General features: G+C 44.5%; 1 protein-coding gene across 3 annotated transcripts in view; it reads right to left on the reverse strand.

Annotated features, from left to right (window-relative positions):
- Positions 1 to 2,371: 2,371 nt before the first annotated feature.
- Positions 2,372 to 19,380, reverse strand: part of BANP (BTG3 associated nuclear protein) — a 112,662-nt gene continuing 95,653 nt past the window's right edge. For all 3 annotated transcript variants that reach the window (XM_064386286.1, XM_064386284.1, XM_064386285.1), the window contains exons 12-13: positions 6,593 to 6,736; positions 2,372 to 3,104 (exon numbers count right to left, since the gene is read on the reverse strand). In XM_064386286.1, coding sequence (XP_064242356.1) covers positions 3,033 to 3,104; positions 6,593 to 6,736 — 216 coding nt within the window. In that variant the 3' untranslated portion in view covers positions 2,372 to 3,032. The remainder of the gene's footprint in view (positions 3,105 to 6,592; positions 6,737 to 19,380) is intronic.

The following is a 19,380-nucleotide window of genomic DNA, read 5'->3' on the forward strand; positions in this document are numbered from 1 at the left end:
TGCTGTACAATCCATCAAACCAGAATATTTTGGCTTTAATCATGAAACCCTTAAGGATTCTTCTTTTCAGGCAGGATTCAAGATTAAATGATCTGAAGGGTCTTAATAATGGTCCACTGAGAGAATTTTAGTAAAAATCAGGATAAATGGTCGTGGCTTTAGTGAACTGAATATTAAAAATAACCACCAGGGCCAAGTGGAGCAACCAGAGGCTCTTTCCTCCCTCCAAAACCTGAACACCAAAATATTGCTCTCACCAAAACCATCCCAGGAAAACTGGGTTCTGCAAGGCATGAGATGAATTCCAGTAAAACAAGCAGCTGATCCAAGTGTAACCCCACAAGAAATGTCCTCTGGACAATCCTGGTCTCCATCTCTCCTGGACAGAAGCAGTGTGAGGAGGTAAAAACAGTGAAAATGAGGATGTTGGAAGGTTTGCTGAGGGAAAAAGAATGTTATTGGAAGAAAAGCAGAGACTGGGAGTAAGAGGAGATGTAAATTGAGTGTTTCTTGGGGATTTACTGAAAATTGTCTTCAAGGATGAACCACATCCGTGGTGAACCAACACCAACCCTCCCAAACTCAGAGCCAGGCAGGCCCTCAGGGCCCCCAGGAGCTCCTGCTTCCTTGTCTTCCAAAACTTCCAGCATTTCTTCCTGGTTTGTGGATGGTTTTGGTACCACCTCGAGGTGAAGGTGCCTTCACCCTGCTCAGAACCTCAGAGACATTCCCAGGAGGGAATCCATCCCTGAATTCTCATGTGGGCAATGATTTATTTGTAGGTGGCACAGCCTGGAAAACATATCCAGCATTCCTGGAGACATTTCCTGCCTGGACAGGGAGAGAAATCCAACATTCCTGGAGACATTTCCTGCTGGACAAGGAGATCAATCCAACATTCCTGGAGACATTTCCTGCCTGGACAGGGAGATCAGTCCAGCATTCCTGGAGACATTTCTTGCTGGACAAGGAGATCAGTCCAACATTCCTGGAGACATTTCCTGCCTGGACAGGGAGCTCCAACCCCCAGAGAGGGAGCAGGGACAGGGAATACTCACCAGAATCCCTCTCTCAGTGCTGAAGCCTCCTGAGCTCAACCTCCTCCTGAAGTTCAGCTGGAAAATGCAAAGAGGACAAAATTCTGAGTTCACAAACCAGAGGAATGGAGGGGAATTCCCAACTCTACCTGACAGGACACAGGGAATGGATTCCCACTGGGGGCAGGAATGGATATTGGGAGGAATGGGGAGGCCCTGGAATGGATTTCCCAGAGAAGCTGTGGCTGCTCCACCCCTGGAAGTGTCCAAGGCCAGGTTGGAATAACCTGGGATAGTGGAAGGTGTCCCTGCCTGTGGCAGGGGGTGGATTTGGATGATCCTTAAGGTCCCTTCCCACCCAAAGCATTCCATGCTTCCATGATTATTAAAATGTCCAGGCCTGAGTTTATTTTTAGGCCTCTCTTTGGGTGCCAAGCTCTTCAAAGTTCCCCCAGGCTGAGGAGCAGCACTGAAAAAGGAGCTGAAGAGCAGCCAAATTCCTGGCCTGCTGCAGACCCCGAGCTCCACAAGCTGTGGTTGTCTGCATTGTGCTTCTGTGGCAAGAAATATCCTAAAGAGAAGGAGGAATTTATAGAAAGTGTAACACTTACCAGGGACAACATTCCCAGAAGCTGGAGGTGCTTAACCCTTCCTTTGGTAACAAAAAAATAAAAATTCAAATTATCCTGGATTCCAACACGTGGGATTTGTGGCCATACCTCATTTATGGATTCATTAAATGCATTATGAGCCATATATTGGGAATGACTCTGTGGGAAATCAGCTGGAAATCAAATACAAAGCAACACGTCCCTCTCTTATTTTCCAAACTCTATTTTCCAAACCCTATTTTGCAAAACTTGCATCATTAAAATAACCAGGTGACAGCAAACAGGTTTCCTTTGCACTCAGGATTAGCAAACAGGACAATGGTGTTTTGTCAAAATCCATATTAAATTTCCCAGAACTTTCAGAGGAAAGGGGATTTCACCTGGATCTTGGATGTTGGGTTCAGATGGATGGATCCCACTCTGGGGAATTGCTGGACAAAGAAGGCAGGAGGAAGTGAAAGGGAGAGAGCTCGGAATTGTTCACATTACACAAAATTATTTCATAAATTCATTACATTTTGCACACTCAAAAACTCAAGTATCCCGTTTTTCTTGCACTGGGAATTTAGATAATAAAATGTTCTGGAATTTAGAAAATCAAATGTCAGAGATTGTGTTCTTCCTTAGAGGCTGAATGTGGATCCATCCCCAGCCCCTCCAGGACTCCTTTCCTGCCCAGCCAACCCAGACTCATTCCCAAGGCAGAGCAACTTAGAGCTGCACTATTCATAAATACACATTTATTTTTCATTAGAAATGCGTAATTACAGCATTTTTAAAGCATTTTCCCCTAGAAAAGTAGTTAAGCAACAGTACAAACAAAAGTGTTAGTCTTCTGCAAATACAGTTTTCATGACACTGAACAGAAAACACCAGCAAAAGGCCAAGACTTGCTGTCAAGGAATTTTTCCTTTTTTTAAATATTTTCCTTTTTTTTTGTTATAAACACCATAGCAAATTAAAAAAAAAGGCTGTTCCAACAGTGAAAAATATCTGAGCTCTGGAACTTTCCCTACGTGGCAAAGCAGGTACTGCAGGGCAGCAATACCCCAAACATCTGCAGACATTCCATTTTCACAGGAGGGACCAACGGGGTGGGCAGGGATGGAGTCTCACAGTTTGGATGCAGGAGAGTTCTTCCTCTCCCCACGAAAAATTTGTTTTGTCCTCTCTGAGTGGATTTAAGTGCAGCCCACGGGGTTTTGTTTGAAGGCCAGGACTTGGATTGGTGTCGCGATGCAGCTCTGACTGAAGTTGGAATTATCCCAGGTGTGGGTGAGCAGGGCAAGGCTGGAGGGTCTGAGGTCTGGGAGGTTTTTCCAGCCTTTCCCACTCCATTTCTGGCTGGAGTTCATTGCCAGCTCCCCAACATTCCACAATCCTCTCACTGGATTTGGATGGCTCCGTGTTCTATCTGCATTTCTGGCTGGATTGCTGATTGAAGGGAATCAGTGCCCTGCAAAGGGGAATGGGACAGCAGGAAATCAATCCAAAAGTGCTTTTTATTGGTGTAACCGAGAGAATAAAGTTCTTGTGAACACCAGTGGAAAAAATTCCAGAGCAAAATCCGCATGGATGTGGGCTCTGTGACAGTGGGAATGGGAACACACTCACAAAGGCACCAAAAATAACATCAAGAGTCTCCATGAAGCCTAATGAGGAAGCTGAAATAATGCAATTATGATAAACATCTACAAAACCATGAGTGGCACCAAGGCAATTATTCCCTCTCTCTTCTCAGGGAAAGAACCAGCTCCAAATAAAGGAAATAAATACAGAGTCTGGCACCAAAGTGAAGCTGTGGAAGGCTCATCCCACCAGAGAGGCTTTGGGAACAGGGAGCTGGAAAGGGCACCAAGGATGAGCATGGAAAAGACAGGAGGGAGTTCTGCAGTGCCAGAGCTGCTGGGGGTAAGGGCAGTGGTGGCTTTGTCCTTGGAATTTCCCAGCTGGAGCAGGATAGGGTCTAAAAATGCTGATTTTCCCCACTGCAGCCTTTCCCTGTTTAGGGTGAAGTCAGACCAGCAGGACTACAGCAGCTTTTCCTCAGGAAATTCTTCCTGCAGACCTGATTCCCCTCACTTCCCAAGGAAAACCAGGAAGAATTACGAGTGAGCACAACTGATTGAAACCTCCAAAGGAAAAATCCCTTTACAAACAAACTCACTGCCTACCAGGAACAACTGGGGAGGAAAAAATCCAAATTCCTGGGAGTCAGGAAAGCACCTGCAGAGCTGTGAGAGGAGCAGCATCCAGAACAGCTGCACTGGCCTGCACAGAGCCCCTCACACCCAAAAAAAATTCCCCTGCCAGCAGCCAACACAGCACGGATAGAATTCCAAGCCCAGGGCAAGGATTTCAGGATTTTTTCCCTCTGAACTCCCTCTCATTGCAGAGATCTGCCCTTGCTGGATTTTCCCTCACAAACACGTCTAAAGGATGCTCTGTGCAACAGCCTGGCCACAGAATTCTCTCTCTGACAGGATTTTGGTGATAAAAAAGCCTCATTTGAGGTCCTGCTTTGTGCTCCAGCCTTGAACCTGCCAAAAGATCCACAAGGGGGGAAAATCCACCAGAATTCCCAGCTTTTAGGTTTTGTTGCACAGTCCCAGCTTATTTATTATTCAAATTAAAACACCAGAAGTTCAAAATCCTAAAGTGCTGCTCCTAAATTCATTTATTTCCCTCTGCCTTGTTGCCAGTGATTGCATTTGGCTACAGGAATGTTTTCCCTGTTTAATTTGAAGGGTATTTTGTGTTTGCTTAAAAGTTCAATAAATTCATGCCAAGGAGCTGAATAAATCTGTGAGATTGCTAAATTGGATAGCACAAAAAATTTTAAATAATCCTCAAAGTTTTCTTTCCCATTTAGAGGAAAAGTGTGCTGAGTAAATAGAATTATCAAATATCAGCACAACAGCAACACCAAATATTGATCCAACCTCAGACCTGAAGGGATTGCAAGAATTTATATTTGGAATGATGGTGGGTTTTTTCCAAATCTAACAAAATTTACCACCAGCATTGCATCTGAGCACAGCATTTTAATCCAAATATTCTGTATTTCTAGACTTTGCAAACTGCTGTCAAAACATGAAAAGAAGCCAAGCAAAAATCATTCATGAATAGACTGAAAATACAAAATTGAAGTGGATTTTGCTCTGCTCCAGCTGAACTCAGAGCAGGAATTCATTTCAGGAAAAAAAAAAGGGCAGAAAACTGGTACCTTGTAGTGAGACATGAAATAAATCCACATTTGTGCCGTTTCTAACAGGGAATTGGCACAGAATCCAACCCAGGTGGAAAATAAATTCCGCTTTAATGAGCTTCGATTGATAAAGAGCTGCAAAATCCTTGGGAACCTCTCAGCACCTTGACAAAGAATCAGGTGGAAGTGTCAGTGCAGCCTCACTTGGATTTTCCCTTCCCTCAGAAAAGACTTTTCCTTTCAGATGAGAGATCCCTCTCCACAGGAAAATTCCATATTTTTATCCACAAAAAAAGCTCCTGAACGATGGATAAACTCAGAGCAGTGCAAACACCAAGTTGGTTTCTCCAGCTGCTTTCCAGATCCTCAGTTTTCACTTGGTGCAAAGCGAGGAAATATTTATGGCTGATTTGTTTTGGGGCTTGCCTGCTTTTCCTTTCCTGCCCTTTTGCTGTCCCATTCCTGCCCTGCTTTCCCTGGAAAGCTCTGGGCTTCACCACAGCCCAAAACCAACACGGTGCCAAGTGTCCCTGCAGAGGGAGCTCCTGGGGGCTGCTGCTCTTGAATTCTGCTCCAGAATTCCTTCCTGAGGAGGAATGATGAGGATGAGGAGGATGCACGAGGGGAAAGCCCATGGAGGGGAATCTGGGAATTCCCCGGGTTTGGAGAGGGGACAGCAGCATGAGGAACAGCTCTCACTGCCTGCTGTGCTCATCTGGGGTCATGGTCCTCGTGGGTCCTTCCCAGCTCAGGGTATCCCTGTTGTTCCTGGATTTATTAAATCAGTGATTTAATGGTGGATCCATCAAAACCAAGGCACAATCCCTGCAGAACACCCTCAGTGTCCAGAGCACTGTTAAAAATAAAATATTGACAAGGGCAGTGCCGAGGCAAAAAGAATTCCACAACCACTTGGAGAAGCCCACAGAGTGGGATTTTCAAAACCATGTGTGACCAAATTCAGAAAAACGTGTTCCAACTGTTTTAAATCAACTTTGTGGTGCTGTCACCAAAGCTTCAAGCTGATGACAGACTTTTTCTAGCCTCAGATTCACGGCTGTTCAAACTGATTAAAAACGACCAAAAAAACCCCAATAATTCCTCCTCAAGCAGAGAGGATCAAGTGTTCACTTCCAACTGGACTTTCTGTTGATCAAAACAACTGGAAAACTGCTGTCAGAACAGGAAGGACTTTTCTGAGGGAAACCTCAGCCTGAAAATACTTTCTGGCTGATTGCAGCCACGTTTTTGGTGCTGTCCTTTGTGAGGCTCTCAGCATTCAAGGACACACCAGTGACCAAAATAACTTCTCCAGAGGCACTGAGCAAGGACAGCAAAGCAGGAGCAGTCAAGGATCATTTCTACCTCCAAAAAAAAGATGTTTCTTATTATAGATGATGGGGTTTATGGTGTGGGAAGAGGGTGATGAGCTGCTTGTATTTGTGGGTAGATATAAAACCGAGAGGAGGAGGAGGAGGAGGAGGAGGAGGAGGAGGAGGAGGAGAAGGAGAAGGAGAAGGAGAAGGAGAAGGAGAAGGAGAAGGAGAAGGAGAAGGAGAAGGAGAAGGAGAAGGAGAAGGAGAAGGAGAAGGAGAAGGAGAAGGAGAAGGAGAAGGAGAAGGAGAAGGAGAAGGAGAAGGAGAAGGAGAAGGAGAAGGAGAAGGAGAAGGAGAAGGAGAAGGAGAAGGAGAAGGAGAAGGAGAAGGAGGAGAAGGAGAGGAAGGGCTGGCTCATACTTGGCTGGTGGCAGCGTGGTCTGTCACGGGGGTCAGCTGCACGTACTGCACCTGGATGTCGCTGCCCTGCAGCGGGGAGCCGTCCACGCCGCCGGCCGCGGGCTCGGCCGAGGCCACGGCGATCAGCTGAGCCCCCTGCAGCACCTGTGGGAGGGCAAGAGAGAGGTGAGAGCTGGAATGCCACCAAGGCAGGCTGGCAGAGATGTTTAAGTTTTAGTTTTTGTATTTTCAGACTCTGGACTGCATTGATACCTCACTCTAAACTCATATAAAGTGTCAGAGCTCTCCTCACAGCTCAGGCACACACAACAATCCTTTTCCAGCCCAGAACCAAGGACATCACTGCAGCTTCAGGCCAAAAAGTGCAAACAAAAAGGCCCAAAAAGTGCAAACAACAGGGAATGGAGGGGAGCAAACTGGGAGGATGGGACTGCATCAGCTGGAGCTGTGATTGGAGAATGACCCCCACATGGAAATGGACCAAATCTTATGAAAGTGTGAGAACTCATGACCCGCTGTCCATCTGGGTCCATCTTGGGTGCTGCCCTGGCTGGGCTGTTGTACTGCCCAAGATGTATTCTTTGAAGACCTTTTAATAAATATCTATTTTATTCCTTTAACTCTGTCCAGCTCCTATTCTAGGCATCAGAAGGAGCACAGAGGGCAACGGGTCCCAGCTCCCTGCCCAGCAGGGCTGGTGCCTTACGATTTTAGTTTTTGTACTTTTCAAATCCTGTACTGCATTAGTGCATGGCTCTGAATTCCGTATAAAATGTAGTTATTTGGGTCAGACCATCTCCCAGACCAGGAATACCCCATGAACCATCCAAACAAATCCAACCAGGAACACCCCATGAACCTCCAAACAAACAGAACCAGGAACACCCCATGAACCTCCAAACAAACAGAACCAGGAACACCCCATGAACCTCCAAATAAATCCAACCAGGAATCTCCAAACAAATCCAACCAGGAATCTCCAAACAAATCCAACCAGGAACACCCCATGAACCTCCAAACAAATCCAACCAGGAATCTCCAAACAAATCCAACCAGGAATCTCCAAACAAATCCAACCAGGAACACCCCATGAACCTCCAAACAAATCCAGATCCAACACCAAATCCCACTCAAGGAACCACAAGAGAAGCTGTCCCTCAGTCCCAGCTGCTCCCAGCAGGGTTTCCCACAAAACACGGAGCAGATGGATTCCCATACTGGATGCTCAGTGCATTTGGTCTTGTGGGATTGATAATTGTGTTAATTATGGAAAGTTAATTGGCACAGAGTGACAGATCCTGCTGTGAGTGTGATTCCATCAGGAATCACTGAGCAAGGTTTTCCTGCATGAACACCCAAATCCAAGCTATTCCTTCCCACAGCCAAGGCATTCATTACAGCAATGTTTATATCCCTATCAATAGGAAGGTGTAGATTTAGGAATTCCTAATTAACGCTGATGTTTATCCCATCTGCATTTGACTGGAGAAGACAACAAGTCCCTCACAGGCTTCAAACCCACAGAAAAACTGATCCATCTCAAAGCACTTAAAAACGGGCTTGGGATAAACTCATTTTAATTCCCTTCTTGAAACAAAAATCAGAATGAAATAAATGTATATAAAAAATAACAAGTCCCCCTTGCATTTCTTAAACCAGCCCCACATCCAGGTTTAATTTTTATGAGCCACAAATGAGGGATTTCTAAACATTTGAACACAATGAACAAAAGGAATCTTTCAAACCAAAAGAAGAGAACAAAGAGCAAAAAATAACATTGTTCACAAAGGTTCTGCTGACCAAAGGATGATTTCTCAGCTGATCTGAGGGTGGGTGGCCGTGGATGAGGGGGTGGACCTGAATTTCCCAGGGGAGCGTGGGAGGAAGAGGAGGTGACCTCCAGGAATGACCTCCAGGGTGTTGTCAGGATTTTATTGGGATCTTGGGTGTTCTGAGACATCACCAGCACCAAGCTGCTCCAGGATGCCCCAGGATGCTTTGAAGGGATAAGCAGAATTCTCTCATCCCACAGTATTAGTTTTGGAAGCACCTGAAGCTGTCAGGAACACCCCTTGTCCCACTGATCCCCTGCAGGTTTGAAATTAGGGTTTTTTTTCTCATTTATTTCTCAACTGGAAAATTCAGAAGGGTTGGGAGTGACTGAACAACCCCACGAGCAGAGTCCTGGAATAGTTTGGGTTGGAGCACGTGGGAGAGTGGAGGTGTCCCTGGCCATGACATGGGGTGACCCCAAGGTCCCTTCCAACCCAACCATTCCAGGACTCTGGGGTTCTCCCTGTGTCATCCCCCTGACCTGAATTTCTGCCTTTCTCTTCAGGTTCTTCCCTCTCCTCTCCCCCTTTTCCTCCCCTCTGTCATACTCTCTTCAAAGTCTTGGTGATTTGGGACATGAAAACAATTGATCTCCCAAATTTTTCTATTTTGACTCTTTTTCAGTGAGATATTTACCACAGAAAACATAATAAAATTAATATTAATAATGAAAACCAGCTACTTTCTCTGCTCTCTTTCTTTCCATGTCAAGTCCATTTTATCCCATAAAAATAATTCCCATTTAACACTGAACTGCCAAGGCATGAAAGGGAATTTTTCAAAAAATAATAAAAGAGAAGGAATTTTCTTTCAACTTCTTCCAAAATTATTCAAACATGGTTGAGATCCTATAACATTTTTCAAACCTGCTAAACCCCATTTTGAACCTTCTAAACCCCCTTTCTGAACCTTCTAAAATACATTTTAAACTTTCTAAACCCCATTTTTGAACCATTCTTGCTACTGTTGTGCACTCTTTTATTAATCTCATCAAGCACATATGTTTGTCTACCCATAAAAAGCTCAAAAGATATTTTGGGATTTTGGTGCCTTTTTTCCATTTATTTCCCCCATTTCTACAGCAGGAATGCAGTAAAAGGTGCTGTTTCTTTAAACCAAAGTGAGGTTTGGAATCCCAGAAGGAGTGGATGTTTCTGGAAGCTGAAAATGCTGGGACACTGATGGCCAAACACATTCAAATGACAAACACAGCTCCTCCAAATGATAAGAAGCTCTGCTGATAAGAGTTCTCTTCAAAAAGATAACTCCCTGTCCCTGATTCCTTTCAGTCTGAAACTTTTGGAGCCTTAAACTAAAACCATCTCCTGCATTTAATGCCAGCAAAACATTCATTTAGTGGCTCACATCCTCAAACATTCCACTCTGAAGGAAATGCAGGGTGGTGGGAGAAGGGCAGTGCAGAAAATCCCACTGCAAGAGCTTTCAGGTGCTTTATTCCCATTAATATCCCAATTAATTGCTCTGGCAATAAAAGTGTGTTGGGTTAAAGTAAAACAAAATAAAAAGCATCCACTGCTCTTAAAGTGAGGGAATTTCCTGAGCTGCTTCCTTGGAGACCTTCCCTTCCCCAACAACAGCTTGTACCTAAATTTGTTATTTCTTTCTGACATGAAATGTGCCGATATGAAAATAAATTCAGCATAAATCAAAGCAGTTGAGAGTGGAGGAACTGTCCCTGCTGTGCATTTCTGGGAGTGCTGAGTGGAACCCTGCAAAAAGTGACCTTAAATCTGTCAAAGCTTCATCAGGGAGCCCCCAGCAGAGCCATAGAACAGGGAGCACCTCCTGGAAATTCCCCAAAATCACAGGCATGGAAAAGGAAACTGATTTCAGCTCCACAGAGAGGGGAGAAACCAAAAGGAGAATCCCAGAGTGTGTTTTTAGCAGGGCATTATTGAATTGTGTAAGAAGAATAAACCATCCCAGCTCTGAGATTCCCTTCCTGTGCTGGAGAAACGTGGGAACACAACCTGCAGCCACCTAAATGTCCCCAAAATGTCCCTTTTCCTGCCTGCCATGGTCGGGGGAGTGAGAGGAGTGATGGCAAAGTGTGGCTTTGCTCTGATTTCTGGCAGGGATGGTTCAGGCCCTGAACAATGATGTCAAATGCATCAAATCCAAAGAGATTTCCACTGAAAATCCTCTTGAAACCAGCACACGTGCAAAGGTTAATTATAATTATAATTAATTGGCAGTTTGAGTGCAGATGGAATTTCAGTAGAAATGACTGGTTATGGAAACAGGAGTTACCTCATCTCATTCCCTGTATCAAATTCAAGGGGATTTTGGGAAGAGAGGAAATCTGGATGGTTCCTCTGACTCATCTCCTGCTCCGAGATCCTCCCAGGGAATTGTGCTCCAAGGGAAGCTCCTCAGGATGGCTCTGGAGTTACCTGAGGGCTCTTCCCAAACCAACCTGTGCTTCAGAGGGATGGAGCACCCTCTGACAAAGGGAAAGCCTGGGAGAACTGGGATTGTTCAGCTCGGAGAAGATTCAGGGTGACCAAACTGTGACCTTGCAGTGCCTGAAGGGGCCCCAAGAAAGATGGGGAGAGATCTGGATAAGGGATGGAGGGACAGGACACAGGGAATGGCTCCCAGTGTCACAGAATGGATGGGATATTGGGAAGGAATTCCTCCCTGTGAGGGTGGGGAGGTGCTGCAATGGAATTCCGAGAGAATTCCTGACTTCCCCATCCCTGGAAGCGTCCCCTGGACAGGGCTTGGAGCAACCTGGGATAGTGGAAGGTGTCCCATGGCAGGGGTGGATCTGGGTGAGCTTTAAGATCCCTCAGGAGTCTCCAAATCCACACAATTACAAGAATTTGTGAAGAAATGGGTCAGTGCCAGCAGCAAGCACAGCAAAACCCATGGAACTGCCTCCCAAAGGAAGAGTTTTCAGGAGTGGGCAGTTCCAGATCTCTAGGATAATTCACTGTTCTGAGCAACACTAAAGAAGCCTTTGGCTTAAATGTTTTTTGGGTTTTTTTTTTCCAGCAGAATGTTATTGTTGGGTTTTATTCAATGCACAACTGAGTAATGGCTGGATAATCCAGAGAAAAATACTCCAGAGTCAGGGAAATCTTCCTAAACTGGAGCTGCTGAGTGCAAGAGCTCAGGGAAGGAGTCAAAGACAAAGGGTGATGCAGACTCCTGCAAGGACCAGACTGGGAGAGGAGAGGTCATTCCAAGGAATAACTGAGGGTGACTCAAGCAGCATCTGCCTGGTGGGAAATGTGTGAGTGCCCCAGCCAAGAGGGAGAGGATCCCTCCTTCCTGAAGGAATGGCTCCCTTTCCATCCCAATGTGGCAAATCCCTGCTCATCTGAAAAATACAAACCTGGCTTGAAATGGCACCCTGCTCCCAAAGTCCTGCTGGGATTGGTTCTGCTAAAAACAAAAGGTCAGGAGAAATGCCGGGGTATTTTCAGCACTTCCCATGACATTCTGCTGAAGGCTTCAGGCAATTGCAGAAGGAAGAGCATCCAATCTTTTCCTAAATAAATTCAGGGGAGGATTTGGCCTCTCAGTGCTGCTGAGAAGCTCCATCCCCTCCAATGAGGCTGGCAGTAAATATGCCACTTAAGAAGAGTCTGAGCAGATCACCGAGGATCTCCCCAAATCCCACACAGCTGGGAGATGTCTGCTCCAATCCCTCACTCTGCCCTCAGAAGGGTCATTTCACTTCAATTCCAGAAACAAAAGAGATTTAGGGGGAGCTGCAAATGTTTACATCATAACTGGCAGTGGGGTTTTTTAAATAGAAGCAAAATAACATCTGAAAGTTTGGCTCTTGTTGCCAGAGTAACGAAACACTGCTCCTACTGTCCCCGACAGGATCCCATTAACCAGGAGAAATATGGATGGGGAAAACGAGCACGGAGACACAGAGAAGTTCTAGGATTGCACAGCTCAGGAAAAGGCCTGAGAAAATGAATTTTCTCCCTCCTCCACTTGAATTCGGGAATGATGTCACCAGCTGGAGTTCCATCCATCAGGATCAGAAGTTCGTGGTGGCTTCAAAGGAAAAGCAGGAGGAGGATGGAGGGAAAAACCAGAGTGAGGAGCCTGAGCTATAAATCAGGAGCTGGAGAAAGTTCTAAGCCGGTGCTTGTCAATTAAAGAGCACTTAAAGGAGCAAACAGTGCTCTGGAGAATTACCTGAATTACAATAATGAGTTTCTAACAGAAACTTGCACCAAAAAAAACCTGCTCTGGATATAATTAATGGAAAAAAATTCCCAAGGACAAGGAAAAGTGGAAACTTGACCCCAGTTAAAGAGCAGAGTCGGTCCCTCAGGGATTGTTCTCTTTAACAGCCCCACTCCTTGGGGAAGATGCTCCCTGGTTTCCTGCACAGGGAAGGAATGCAGGACCTGGAGCTGTCTGTTGTCTTTGGTTTTCCTTCCCCACCCAAATCTCGTGACAGGAGTGACAGAGCTCTACTGAACACGAGGAGTTCTCCGTGTTATGGAGGTATTTCCATGTGGAAGGGGAATATGAATCCCAGAGTTTCAGCTAAAAACAAACATATGGGGTTTGGAATGAAAACCATATGAGAGAACACCTGCACTTCTCCAAAGGCTCCTACAAAAGCTACAGGATAATGGTAGAAAAGGAATTAAAACACTCAACTCCAGCTCCAATCCTGGCTTTTATCTCCTAGGAAAGTTCATGTCCAAGGAGTCCAAAGGAACAGAAGTTTTATCTATTTTATTTCAATTACTGCACTGGGCAAGGTGAGTGTGGCTCTGGCAGTGACCAGAACTCGGAGCACATGGGCTGGATATTAAAAGTGATCCATCATCTCCCACCCCAGAAAAAATCATCTCTGATGTCCAAAGGCTTTTCCTGAAGAAAAGCAATTAGGAAAACTGATGGATTTCCTCCATGGAGGTGGATGTTGTTCCACGCAGCCGCTGCAGTTTTTAAAATATTGGGTTTTGATGGATTCAATAAGCTCAGAATCAGCACAAATCAGCACCCTCAGATTCCCAGCAGGGCTCACAGATAAGCCATGAATTATCTCTGTTTTCTCCACCTGAGGCCACATCATTTCTGCTGGAATTCCACAGGTGCTTTCCTTTTGCCAAGGCACTAAGTGGACAAATGTTTCCAATCCCCTGGACAAAAGCTTGGGAACTGGTGCTCTTTTCAGACCAAGCATTTGCAATGATGCAAATGTTCTTTTTCTAATTTCCAGCCATAAAACAGAAATGACTCCTCAGAGAGTGTCAGTTTGTTTGACTAAGTCATGTACTACAAGTTCTGAGGCTGCACATGATGCTCTCCCAATTTTGCAAATGAATTTGTGATTCCTTGAATTAATTTCCTCCTTTATGGACTCGTCTCAAGTTGAAGCCAGTAGCCTGACATGTAAGAATTGTACAAATCCTTCAAAAATGGGATTTGCCAATTACATTCCACATTGAGCCTGCAAATAAAATCCTTTTTCTGGAAGGGATTTTTTAAATTTAATTTTTTTTTTCTGCTTGCATGGAAAGCACTCCCAGAGAAATTTGGATTTTAAATTTGGATTTTAAATTTGGATTTTAAAGCTCTGTTTCAAACGGGAACAAAGAGGAATAAGAAGAGATTTGTTTATCCACTGCACTTCCTGCATCGCTTCGAAAACTGCATCGAGTCATTCTAAAGCCATTAGGTAACACATCCACCCTGTTCTGCTATAAATCATTAAAATCTCTTTGCTTTGGGGGTGGAAAACAATTGGCACGGGCGTGGAGTGCCTGTTCTCCCCCGTGGATTAAACTCCAACCATATGTGAGTTGTCAGGGCAGTTTTACCCTTGCCGGGGCTCTCGAGGTTCTGTGCTCTCCTCGCCCCTCTGTTTTTACCCTTTGTGTTCATTTTCCTCTCCAGCCACATCCAGGGGATGCAATTACAGGAACCAGAACATCTCTGAAGCCCTGGCTTTGCTGTAGAGCTCCAAGTTTCACCTACGTGGAGCTCCCAGCCATCCCTGGCCTGTGCTTGAACCTCACTCTCCCATCCAGCAAGAAATTTCTATTTTGCTACCAGCTGAGCCTCCAGGCCAGCCAAAGGTCTTTAATTCCCCTCTCCAGATTATATTTGCATACATGTTAAACTTTCCCAGCGTCATTTGCATGTTTGAAAAGGCATTTTGGAAGGCCCCTCCATTTGATTTTATTTTTCTTTCCTGGAGTGTGAGTTTGAAGCAGACATCAAGGAGAGCTCTGGACCCAGAAGTGTTGTTTGCTCCGAGTCCACATCTGCTTTTCCCCAAGCCATTGCCAGTTCTGGAGCTCACTTTAATACCCAGCTGGGATACTGTAAAACGAGGATAGAACCTCAAATAAAGGCTGGGAGCACATACTTGTGCTCAGGAATAGCTGTGTGCAGCCAGTTCAGCTTCACTCGTGTTCTACCCACTGAAATTTGGTCTCAGTGGAGGGAAAAGATGGGAAAATCCCACCCCAAAGCAGGTCCTGTGTGTGTGGTCACACGAGTGGAAGTGGAACTAAAGCTCACCAGAGCTGCATAAAATCCATTTTTAGAAGGTTAAAGTACTTATTTTTTACAATCAACCCCTCAGTTCTGAAAGCAAAAATGTGGTTTTATCCAAGCAGCGAACACAGAATGTTCCCTGGGCTGCTGGGAATCTTCTCCCTCCACAACTCCAAACTTTCCTCTAACCCGTGGGAAGTCTGGTAGGAAATTTTTTTAATTCTTAGACCACTCCAGCTATTGGAGTAGAGAGGGAAATGCTGGACAAAGAGAGCTGAATAAATGGATTAATTCTATATAAACCATCATTTCTGGCAGCTTTGGCGGCGCAAACATCCATCAGGAGTCGGGCAGCAATAAAAGTGATAACCTGATAAGGTTATCCCAAAAGCTGTGCAGAGGGAAGGAGCACAAGCTGTGGCTGACAGGGATTTGTGGGATGGGGAAGGAGTTTTGAGAGTGTCAGGGAAAGTTCTTCCTCCTCCCAGCCCATTAAGGGATGAATTATTTTGATTTAGATGAGCAGATTTTTCTTCACACATCCTCCAGTCTGAGCCTGACTGCGTCTGGCTGTTTGTGGAGATGAGGAAGGGCTCAAAATGGGTTCAGCATTGGAGGAAAAATCAAAACCCACCCACATTTGGCCTTGCTCGAGTCTGGGGCTGATACAAGCGAGAGAATTTCCAGCCCTCACATGGATCCAGACGCTCCCTGGGAGTGCAAAATGCCAAGATCCCATTAATGTAAGATTCCATCGAGCTCGTGCTCATAAAAAGCACTTTTTCATATCTAACACAGAACATGCTGGGGTCTTTTTTTCCTTAAAAATGCTGCAAAAAGTGTGGAAGTTCAGCAAAAGCAGCTCATGGGGAGACCCAGAATGACCCTGGGTCACTGAGCCCCCTCATGCTGAATTCCTCCAGGCAGCCCCCAATTCCCAGCTAAAAACAGCTAAGGAAATTCTGGGAATATTTCCCCCCTGAATTCCCAGCTCCTAAGGAAATTCTGGGAATATTTCCCCCCTGAATTCACAGCATCTAAGGAAATTCTGGGACTATTTCCCCACTAAATTCCCTAAGGAAATTCTGGGATTATTTCCCCCCTGAATTCACAGCTCCTAAGGAAATTCTGGGATTATTTCCCCCCTGAATGCTCAACTCCTAAGGAAATTCTGGGAATATTTCCCCCCTGAATTCACAGCTCCTAAGGAAATTCTGGGATTATTTCCCCCCTGAATACTCAACTCCTAAGGAAATTCTGGGAATATTTTCCCCCTGAATTCCCAGCTCCTAAGGAAATTCTGGGACCATTTCCCCCATAAATTCACAATTTCTGGCTAAACACGAGGTGTTTTTGCAGCCTGTTCTCCTCCTGGTACCAACATTTTCCTCTGGAGCAACCTGGGGCTGGATCCTGCCAGGATGGAACAGCCCCAACAACTCCAAACTCCATCCCTCAAAAATCACTCCCCAACGTCCCTCAAATCCAAGTTTCACACTTTTTAGGAGAAAGGAGAAATGGGATTTAAGGAGAAGGAGGCAATAAGTGCTATTTAAGCTTTTGTCATAACAAGGAGATAAAAGCACAGGAAAGAAAGGGATAAAAGACTCTCCAAGGAGATTTGCAGCTGACCAAGAATTCCCTCTGATCCTTTTATTTACCTACTTGGAGCTTTTTCCTGAATATATCGCTTAGCAATTGGATCACACAAAGCACAAAGAAAGCCACTGTACAGTAAATAAGCCACAGAGGAGATAAGGCATGAAACAGCACTGAAAAAGATCAATTTCAATTTTTTTTCTCTTTTTTTTATGCACAGTCAGATTAAAAATCTGCAGGAATTATCCATCCTAAAACTGGAAATAAATATTAAAGCACTGGACATGCCAGAGGATGGTTGGGCAGTGTTATAAGAAGAGCAATAAGAGTAGATAATTGGATTTCAAATGAGATTTTAAAATTCAAATGGTGGCACCCAGAACGGAGCAAAGAGCAAACAGGGGAACTTTTAAAAGGTTTGAGAGTCTCTGTGAGAAATTTCATGCTCCAAATCCATGGGAATAAAAATTTCTGCCTATTTTCAGCCTGGATGTGACTGATCAGGGGTTAATTCCAGTGCTGGAGTGTCCAGAGATGGAGCAGGAGCTGCTGGGATCCTGTCCCACCCTCCCGGAGCTGCTGCAGATCCCCCAAATCCACATTCCCACTGATCTGATGGGAACGATCCCCTGCCCCACCGGCAATCCCAAATCTGCGTTTGAGGGATCACTGAGCCTTTTCCCAAATCTGTATTTGAGGGATCACTGAGCCTTTTCCCAAATCTGTATTTGAGGGATCACTGATCCTTTTCCCAAATCTGTATTTGAGGGATCACTGATCCTTTTCCCAAATCTGTATTTGAGGGATCACTGATCCTTTTCCCAAATCTGTATTTGAGGGATCACTGAGCCTTTTCCCAAATCTGTATTTGAGGGATCACTGAGCCTTTTCCCAAATCTGTGTTTGAGGGATCACTGAGCCTTTTCCCAAATCTGTACTTGAGGGATCACTGAGCCTTTTCCCAAATCTGTATTTGAGGGATCACTGAACCTTTTCCCAAATCTGTATTTGAGGGATCACTGAGCCTTTTCCTTCTCTCAGGTAATTCTGAGGAGCTGATCAGACCCCAGGGAGTGGAGCTTGGTTTGCCCTGTGGAACAATCCCATTCCCAGTGTTCCCCCTGTGCTTTTCCCTGGTTTCCCTGCTGGAATTCCTGCAAATCCCGCTGGATGCACCCCCGGACTCTGCTGAACGCTGCGTTAACACATCCCAAATGTCAGGGGGCAATTCCAGGGAAAGCTCAGCGCTGTGGGGTGAGCTCGGTGCCACTCACAATGGGAATGATTTCATCTGAACCTCCTGACATTTCCCCTCTTTGTGCAGAATTTTCCATTTCTGCCATGCCCAGACCTGGGGACATTCCCAGGGTCCCCCCAGGGCCATTCCCACCTCGTTTACAAAGAGCTCCTTTGAGAGCTGGGGATGGATGCAGGCTTCGAACATTCCACATCCCACTCCATGCAAAAGCTGCTGCTGCTGACATTCCTGAAGGCATTTCTCAAGTGTTGGGCCACAGGGAAATGGTTATTGTACAAAATATATATTATTATGTAATACAAAAAGATGATTATTCTATTGTTATATATTACATATAATTTTATTTTTATTTTATATAGTATATATGTAATAATATAATATCTAGTACCTTAATATTAATTCTTAATTAATTCTGTTATGATTCTATATTCATAAATAATGAATTTATATTACTAAAATATAAAACAATAATATAATTTATTGTATAATATACCTGATAGAATAATATTCATTTCCTATAGAAATAATAGATAACAATGTTATATATAGGAGGATATGAATTTTTTTCTATGATGTAAGAAATTATAAGATATAATTTAATATACCATCTATATTATACAATAGAATGTTATTGTATGGATTTTATGGGAATTTTAATTAATAAGAAACCAGGAGAGAAAAACAGAGGGGTCTCTTTGCTCCTTCTGTACCTGACCCTGTGTTGGGAAGGAGTAAATCAGGAGTAAATTCCACCTGAGGTTTGCACCAATAATTAGCAAAGCTATAAATTAACAAGCTTATTATTACTAATAAACATTCCTTCTTCAGACCAATAAGTGCGAGGATTAAATTATAAAAAATCAATTTGACCTTGGAAAAACCCATCTGGAATTTCTGGATGTTTTTTACCAACAAGGGAAGTTTGGAATTATTTGGATGCTGCAAACAAAAGCCTGAAGGGCTCAGCTCTGAAGGGGAGGAAGGTGCACGTGGAAATACTTAATGTGGAGAAATCCCTACTAATTCTGCTCATGGCACAGGGAGAAATCTGGGAATGTTTCCACACAACACGTGGGAAGAGCGGAGCCCGGTGCTCACACGGATTGAAACTTCCCCGAGGAATCCAAGAGCGAGGATGAGAGCAGGGACAGAGACTCCACAAAAGGGATTAAGGGAGAAAATGAAAAGTTTGAAGGCGATCTTCAGGATAAAAATTCCAGTGGAATACAGAGCGCTCCAGGAAAAATAAAAATAAAACCTTGGAGACTGCACTGCCAAGCGCTGCCGTTCTGCAAACCCGGCACCCAAACCTCTTATTCCATGGCAAGGTAAATCCAGGCTTTCTAGCCAGGGGATGGGATTTCTGTCCTGATAAACAGCTGGGGAAATCCACAGATGTGATGTGCAGGAAAGATCAGTGTAAGATAATTCTGCAGGAGGGAGAATTCCAATTTATTTTTGGTGTGCCGGAGTCATTAAGGCTTAAAACAGAGGGGGGAAAGTTCTGTAGTGAGAAACAATTAAAATAATTGCAATAATTAAAAATGTGAGGAATTGCACTTAGCGCTAAAAGGAAATTATTAAGAAAAAT

The sequence above is a fragment of the Passer domesticus genome, chromosome 12, assembly GCF_036417665.1.
Source record: "Passer domesticus isolate bPasDom1 chromosome 12, bPasDom1.hap1, whole genome shotgun sequence".
NCBI lineage: Eukaryota > Metazoa > Chordata > Aves > Passeriformes > Passeridae > Passer > Passer domesticus.